This window comes from Cervus elaphus, chromosome 5 (genome assembly GCF_910594005.1).
Source record: "Cervus elaphus chromosome 5, mCerEla1.1, whole genome shotgun sequence".
Taxonomy (NCBI): Eukaryota; Metazoa; Chordata; class Mammalia; order Artiodactyla; family Cervidae; genus Cervus; species Cervus elaphus.
Genome location: NC_057819.1, coordinates 13,731,486 through 13,739,548, shown reverse-complemented (window position 1 = coordinate 13,739,548; position 8,063 = coordinate 13,731,486). Strand labels below are relative to the sequence as shown.

The following is an 8,063-nucleotide window of genomic DNA, read 5'->3' as shown; positions in this document are numbered from 1 at the left end:
TGTTCCACTAGGAGGCTTTGCTCCAGGGAGGCCTCCCCCCTCCCCCAATGTCTCCCCCTGATTCTGTTAGCTACAAGTCCTCCCAAGATCCCCTGCGCTGCTGGTTGAGACTACTGGCTATACCTCTAGCCTTGGGGGCTGAAGATAAAGGCAGCAGCAGCCCCAGGAAGGGACGAAAGAAGGATTTGGATTCTAAGGGATCAAACATCTGAGCTGTTGCTGGTGCTCAGAGGCCATTTTCCATTTCAAGGTGGTGGAGCCAGGTTAAAGGAACCATCTATGTCTCCCTGCTGAGATCATGCACTGTTCCCCATGGTCTTGCTTTTGTGCAAGCTTTGCCCCTTTGCCTGAAACACCCTTCCCTCCCACCTCTTGGGAGAGCTATTATTTACCAGGGGCCCCAAGGATGAGAGATCCTGTTCTAAGTGTCCAGGATGCAGTGATGAATGAAACAGAGGACATACCTGCCTCCATCAGGTTTATCTTTAAGGACAAGACACAGACGTGTGGTGGTGACAAGTGCCAAGGAGACAGAACCCAGCAGGATAGGGAGGTAGGGGGTCAGGAAGGATGGCCTCACAAAGGGACACTTGTGTAAGGTCCGAAGCAGGTATCATGGGAAGAGTCCTCCTGGCAGAGGGAAAAAAATCTCCAAGGGCCTGCAGGCAGGGCAGAGTTGGGTGTGTTGGAGGTACCACCAGGAAGCTGGTTAATTGAGCTAAAGTGATGAGTGAATTAAAAGATGAGACCAGAGAGGGAGATAACGGGATAACCAGGCCCTGGCCCTTCATTGTACAAATTTCGGCTTTTTTTTTTTTTTAAAACAATGGAATTTTATTTTGATGAAAAACAAGTTTACAATCATTTAGTAAATGAAGAGCAAACACTTCATTTGCCTATCCCATAACTTTCAAAAAAAAAAAATCATTAGTAAATAAATATCTGTGAACAGATTAAGGGTAAGGCAGACCGGATAATAACCCACCTCTGATGTTCACACACTCTGCATGTGACTCACTTGAAAAGGATGAAAACGGCACTGAGATAACTGATAAGATATGGTTGAATCTCATCCTCATCATTCAAATAAGCCCAGTGATACTCATTTTTTGCTCATCATGGGCAGCAAACTATACACATTTTACTGAAGGAATACTTTGATAGAAGCACTTATTTAAATTATATTGTGCATCACAACTATAAAAATGGCTTGAACAGTTCCACTTAACCACCATTTATAAAGTGCAACTATATAATATTCTACAATTTATCTGGGGTGTGATGAATATCTAGACAAAGTACCCCAGCTGCCAATTTCCACCACTTCTGGAAAGATCTAGATGTGTGAAAAAGGACTATCCCCCATACAAAGAACCAATTTCACAAACCTACTAGTAAACAAATACATTTATATAACTGGAACCTCAAGATGCTAGAGTTGTACTCATTTAAAAAACCATTCAGCTACCTTTGGTCTTTAAAAAAAAGCCTACACTGCAATATCCTAAACATCGTTCTGTGCATCTCACAATGAAGAGAGTGGCCTCGCAGTGCAGGATGAGGAGAGTGCAGCGTCACTGTGAAGAGTAGCATGCTATGGTTTCAAGGAACATCACTGTCACAGCATCGGATTCTGTGCGTCGGGATCGAGGTCATTGTTGCCAGAAGGGGCGTGGATGGGTAGAATATCCAGCTCATCCACTTGTGGAGTCGGATGCATGACTACCAGCTGGTCCTGGGGAATGTCTGCGGCAGCGGCGGCAAGATTGGTGATAGATTTACTCTTCACACACTGAAAGTCTACATGCCGGCTCTTTCCTTCTTCCTTCTCCCAAGACATTCGAATAAAGGGTCTTTGGACATAGTTGTAAATCACTTCAGGGCGGCCCCCAGGCCTTTTCTTTACTTTTTCTTTGTAGGTAGGATAACCTTCTATTCCCAGTCTAATCTTCTTAAGACCCCTCTCCTTCAAAACTGATTTGGCCACATCTCTGTTTTCAATGTACTTGAAAAATCTATATAATTTTGTGCTATAAATAATTTGTGAATATTCTTCTCCCATCTGTGGTGGATACTCTTCATCCCAATCAACTACATCATCATCTGTAAGCACCACTATGTGGCATTCACGTTCCCCACTCTGGGCACTGGCTACCATGAGAGGCAGGATCATTTCTTCCAAGTAAAACTCAAACTGTCTGCGAGCACCATCATTTGACAACTCATGCATTAGGGCACTGAGATCTCTACATTTAATAGTACTATATTCGAAAGAGATACAGAGATAGTCACAAGCTTCTCTCAATTCAGGAATAGATATGCCATCAGGACAACGGATTATTCCTGTTTTATAATAATCCAGAATTGCTCGAAATACAGTAGAACCGATTCCTTCTGCCACCTCATACTCTCCCTTCTCATTAGGACGTGTAAAGTTATGTTCTCGGCCAGATCCGAACATCCTGCCCAACATTGTATTTGGCTGTGCAGTAAAAATGGATGGGTCTACAACAAATCTAGTGTTATCCACTATAAGTGTCACTCGTTCTGATGTTCTTACGTTCCGAGCTCCTTCTTTTGCATTTTCATACACAAACACCATTTCCCCAGACGTCTTACAGCTACTATCTGAACTTGACTGACTACTGTTTCTGCTGCTGTTCCCAGCACTGCTACTGGATCCATTTGGAGAGGCTTTCTGAGGACGAGGACTGCTTGGACGAGAGGAACTGTGATCTTTTTCACGTTCAACATGGTGCTGTCGTGTTGGAGAAGTAACATTTCTAATACAAGGAGTGAGCTGAGATTCTGTTCTTTCATGAGATGAATCTCGTGATCTGTCACTTGACCTTCGTCTATCTCTTGATCTCTCATGTCCCCCACTAGCACCATGCAGACTCATTTTGGTGTGGTCGACAGCTCCTTTAGCAACACGTGAGGGAGTGCTTGAATGTTTATAAAGTTTACGAGGTCTACTATGCAATTTCCGATCCCAGTTCTCTGGATCGCTGGAGTTACTGTCATAGGGATGAAGCCGTCCTGCCATCCCACTTCAAGCTCCCTCACACCACTGCTCTGAAAGCACACATGCAGCGCCCATAACCTGAGTAGTCTTGTGCCATCACCCCAATTCTTCAACCTCGTTAAATCTTGGATGTTCTTTGGGATTCCATCTTCATCTGTAATCCCTTTTGAGTGTCCAGGCACAGGCCAGGGCCAGCGACACCTCGGCTTCCTCCCCAACTAGATTCCTCCAGAGAGGTGTCTGTGGCTGCGGCCGCCCGAGCGGCTGCGGCTACTAAAGCCGCCCCAGCAGGTTTTCCAAATTTCGGCTTTTATTCCAAGTGAGATAGGAGCCTATGAAAGGGTTTGAGTGGAAGAGTGATGTGATCTGATATATGTTTTTAAAAGGCTCACTGGCTGCAGCAATGAACATGTCTGAGCATATCTCATCGTCATAATTCTAGGAGGCAGTACTTTCGTTGCTCTTATTTTATAGATGCAGAAACTGAGCCACAGAGAGCTTAAGGAACTTGCTCCCACAGAGAATGAGGCAGAGCCAGGATTTGATAATTTCATTTGGTGACAGCCTGTGGTCAGGCACTGCTTCCTCCAGGAAGCCCTCATGTATGCTCTGCAAAGCTGGGTGAGGAGCCCTGATGGACTTAACCTTGTCTGAGCCTCAATTTTCTCTAAATTGGGTATAATAGATACCATCCTTGGGACTTACCAGGTGGTCCAGTGGCTAAGACTCTGTGCTCCCAGTACAGGAGGTCTGGGTTCAATCCCTGGAACTAGATCCCACATGCTGCAACTAAAGATCCCACATGTCACAACTAAGACCAGCGCAGCCAAAAAAAAAAGAATATTAAAAATTATACACACATTAAAATTTTAGATAGACGTTGCCAAGTTGCATTTCCTACATTGCATCAATGTACACCATCCATCAGTAATGAATGAGACAGCTTATCAGCCCCCAAGTTTGTCAACATGGTAAATTATCAAACTTAACAAAAATATACTGTGAGATCTTGCTATACATACTGCTTTTTGATTTAATGTTAAATTACAAACATCTTTCTGTTTCAAAAAATATTTTTCAACAAAATAATTTTTGCTAGCTATACAATATCCCATTGCATGGGCATACCGTAGTTTATTTGATCAGTTCCCTGTTGTCAGATATTTAGTTTTTTAAAAAACAAAGAAGATGAATAAATTTCACTGTTAAAATCAAGAATTTTGCTCTCAACAGACACTTTAAAAGGTGAAAGGGTGACAGATACACTATAAACTGGGAGAAAATGCAATACACACGACTCACAGAGGAGAGTATTATCAAGCATATGTAAGAAATTTTTTAGAAAGTAATAAGTATAGCTCAACAACCCAATAGAAAAATGGGCAAAATACACAGATATTTCAAATGAAGGGCATATGTGGCTAATAAATACATGAAGAGAGATTGTGCAATAATTAATTGTCAGGCACATCAAGACCAGAACGAGATAGTATTTTACACTCATCTGTTTGGTAAAATATTTTTAAAAATCTGACAGGTCAGGATTAGAAAGGATGTGAGGTGCAGAGGGAATGCAAATCAGTGCAAGTGCTTTGGAAAACAGCTTCGTGTCATCATCTCACATTGAAAATTCATAATCCTCTGATCTAGTAATTTTTCTCCTGCAGGCAGGGCCAAGAGAAATAAGAATGTTCTCAGCTACTGTTGACAATAATGGCTAGAAGCAAACTAAGTGCCCATGTGTGATAGAGTGGATGAAAGGTGTGAGGTGTTTTCAAACAATGAAATGTAATACCGTGGGCAAAAAAAAAAGAAAAAAAATCAAGGCTGTTGATAGCAACAATGTGTGAACTTTGGCACAGGCTGACTGTTGATGCCTGTTCCACCCGTGACCCTGTGTTTTCTATCTTCAGCACCTCCAGCTGGAGCCCTCATATTTTGCTATTCCCATTGCGGGCTGGAACTGCTGTATTGAAAATGGATAACCAACGAGGACCTACTGGACATCACAGTGAACTCTGTTCCATGTTACGTGGCAGCCTGGATGGGAGGGGAGATGAGGGAGAAAGGATACATGTATAGTGGAGTCCCTGTGCTGTCGACCTGAAACTATCACATTGTTAATCGGCTATATGCCGATATAAAATTAAAAAAATTTTTTTAATTAAGAAAAACTAAAAAGGAAATAACATCCCCAAGGGAGTGTTCTCAACCCTAGACTGAAAATTAATGCCCCAGGTAACCCTCACTGCATGGGGGAGATAACTGATGTATGTGGAGCTCAAGTTTCTCCAGCAAGATTAAGTTCTGCACTGAGTTTAACTAATTAAGAGATTAAATTATCCACAGTGTGGTTGATTTGATCATTTGCTTCAAAAATGAGACAAAATTCATATAACATAAATTGCCCATTTTAAACTGAATGATTCAGTAGCCCAACCTCTCTTTAGTTCCAAAACATTCTCATTATCTCCAAAGGAAATTCCTGTCTATTAAGATGTTGCACCTCATATAACGTGCTTTTCAAATTTTATTATTGCTGCACTAGGTCTTAGTTGCAGCATCTGGGATCTTTTGTTGCAGCCTGTTTTACTCTTAGTTGTGGCATGTGGGATCTAGTTCCTGACCAGGGATGGAACCCGGGTCCCCTGCATTGGGAGTGTGGAGTCTCAGTCACTGAACCACCAGGGAAGTTCCCCCATGTACTATGCTTTTATTGGCTGTCATTCCCTCTGCTATGGTCTGAATGTTTGTGTCCCTCTCCAAATTCCAAGAGTGGAACTTATTGCCTCCACCCATAGGTGATGGTATGATGAAGTGAGGCCCGTGGGAGGTGATGAGGTCAAGAGGGTGGAGCCCTCATTGATGAGATTCGTGCTCTTTCATATCACAGCCTGGATCACACTGGCTCCTTGATTTGGAAGCACAAAGAGGAAGAGTCAAAAAATTACATACTACTTAAGTGTGTGTGTGTATGCGCGCTCAGTCGCTTCAGGATCCCATGGACCAGGGTCCACCAGGCTCCTCTGTCTGTGGGATTCTCCAGGTAAGAACACTGGAGTGGGTTGTCATGCCCTCCTCCAGGGGACCTTCCCAACTCGGGGATTGAACCTGAGTCTCCTGTGCCTCCTGCATTGCAGGCAGATACTTTACTGCTCAGCTCCTGGGGAAGCCCTAAGTCTATGTAATGGTAGTCAGTTTTTTTACTTGTAAGACTGCGTTAAATTCTGCAAAATGTATCCCCAACCCTTCTCTCCTTTGTCTATGACAGTGGGTAAATCCGTACTGTCCTTTAAACTACATTGTTTTCTTTCCACAGAATTCATGTTTTCTCACCAATGTCTCTTCCTCCCCATCTTTAAAACTCTTTGAAAAACATTTCCCTTTCTGCTTGCTTCTTTTTCCACTCCCTTGGCCAAGTCTATGTCCTTTGGTCTAAAGTTGCATTTTTGAAAAAAGACTAGTTGCTATAAAACATGTTGTTCATCGGTGACATAGATGAATGTTAACGGCATTATTGTCCAGTGTATAATTTGATGACAGGGTTCTGGGAGATTCTGCATGGGGAGAAAACTTCTGCCTCTGACATTTGAAAATCCAGAGATGTAGCAATTTTAGAAAATTGAAAACATGAGTGGCAACAACAGAAGAAAATGAAAATTGCTCCATGTCTTGGGTAGAGTGGTTTTTCTTCCTTGCCTCACTTCTGCCTGGAATGATTTCTTCTTTATGTGTCCTCTGGCAAACTTATTCTTCTGCCTTGACATGGAGACTAGGGCCTTTCCAGTGGCTGAAATGGTAAGGAAATTAGATACAACTGTATTTCTTTTTAAAAAATTATTCTGCTAAAATATACACGCCATAAAATTGAACACTTTAATGAGTTTCAATATATAGCTAAGTAACATGGAGTGCATTCACAATGTTGTCCAACCATCATCACCATCTGTCATCTCAAACTGAAACTCCATACTCTGAAAACAGTAACTCCCCTTTCCCCTCTCCCCCAATCCCTGGCAGCCACCACTAGTCTCCATAAATTTGACTATTTGGGGTCATATGAGTGGGATTGTGCAATGTCCGTCCTTTGGTGTCTGGCTCGTTTCACTCAGCGTAATGTCTTCAAGGTACATCCATGTGGCAGCATGCGGTGGGATTTCCTTCCTTTGAAAGGTTGAATAATGCTGCATGGTATGTATTAATAGATACCACATTTTGTTCATGTTTTTTCATCATCTGATGAGCATTTGGGCTGTTTCCACCTTGTGGCTATTATGAATAATGCTGGTAGAAACAAGGATGTACAAATATCTGTTCGCGTTCCTGTGTTCAATTCTTTTGGGTCTGTATCTAGAGGTGGAATTGCTGGAGCATATGGTAATTTCATATTTAAATTCTTCCTTTGCTTTTTTAACTGGCAGATACTTGCTTTACAATATGTTGTATTAGTTTCTGTACAGCAATGTGAATCAGCTGTGTGTGTATACACATGCAGCTCCCTCCTACCAAGCCCACTCCACCTCTCTAGCTTGTCGCAGAGCACCGAGCTGAGCTCCCCGTGGTCTACAGCACCTTCCCACTAGCTAGCTATTTTACACATGGTAGTGTTTATATGCACATCGATGCTCCTCTCTCAGCTCATTCTACCCTCTCCTTCCCCTGGTGTGTTCACAAATCCATTCTCTACGTCTAGATTTAAATGGTAATCTCATTTTTTTTTTTTTTTTTAAAAAAAGCCTTTATGGTGACATACGAACTGACGTTTGACCAAATATCTGGGTATCATAGTCTAGCCATGTTGACACATAAAATTAACCATGAGGCCACTGCAATACTCCAGACAAAACGTGCTGAGAGTCTTAGCTAGGATACGGACAGGGAAAATGTAGGGGAGGGGATGAACAGAAGCACTGTTGAGGTGGGGACATTGACAGCACTGAGCAGGGGACACTCGTGAAGACCTGGTTTCTAGCGTAAGTGCTGGGGCAGAGAGTGGTAATATGTAGCAAGATGGGAAGAAAGAGGGGTCTAAGTGACT

The 8,063-nt window shown here is 42.6% G+C and overlaps 1 protein-coding gene across 3 annotated transcripts; it reads right to left on the bottom strand.

Moving 5' to 3' along the window:
• Positions 1 to 806: 806 nt before the first annotated feature.
• LOC122693845 (BTB/POZ domain-containing protein 10) lies at positions 807 to 3,314 on the bottom strand. Of its 3 annotated transcripts, none has more exons than XM_043901740.1 (2): positions 3,104 to 3,314; positions 807 to 2,945 (listed from the first exon to the last, which is right to left on the bottom strand). In XM_043901740.1, the coding sequence occupies exon 2, from the start codon at positions 2,900 to 2,902 to the stop codon at positions 1,619 to 1,621; it is 1,284 nt and encodes a 427-aa protein (XP_043757675.1). In that variant the 5' UTR covers positions 2,903 to 2,945; positions 3,104 to 3,314; the 3' UTR covers positions 807 to 1,618. The 3 variants fall into 3 exon arrangements, with proteins under 3 accessions (XP_043757675.1, XP_043757672.1, XP_043757674.1); XM_043901737.1 differs by having other exon boundaries at positions 807 to 3,103; positions 3,180 to 3,314; XM_043901739.1 differs by having other exon boundaries at positions 3,180 to 3,314.
• Between the last annotated feature and the right edge of the window lie 4,749 nt (positions 3,315 to 8,063).

Bases quoted from the DNA above. Each gene is read 5' to 3' on its own strand.
- LOC122693845 (XM_043901737.1), bottom strand. From the start codon at position 3,046: ATGGCAGGACGGCTTCATCCCTATGACAGTAACTCCAGCGATCCAGAG.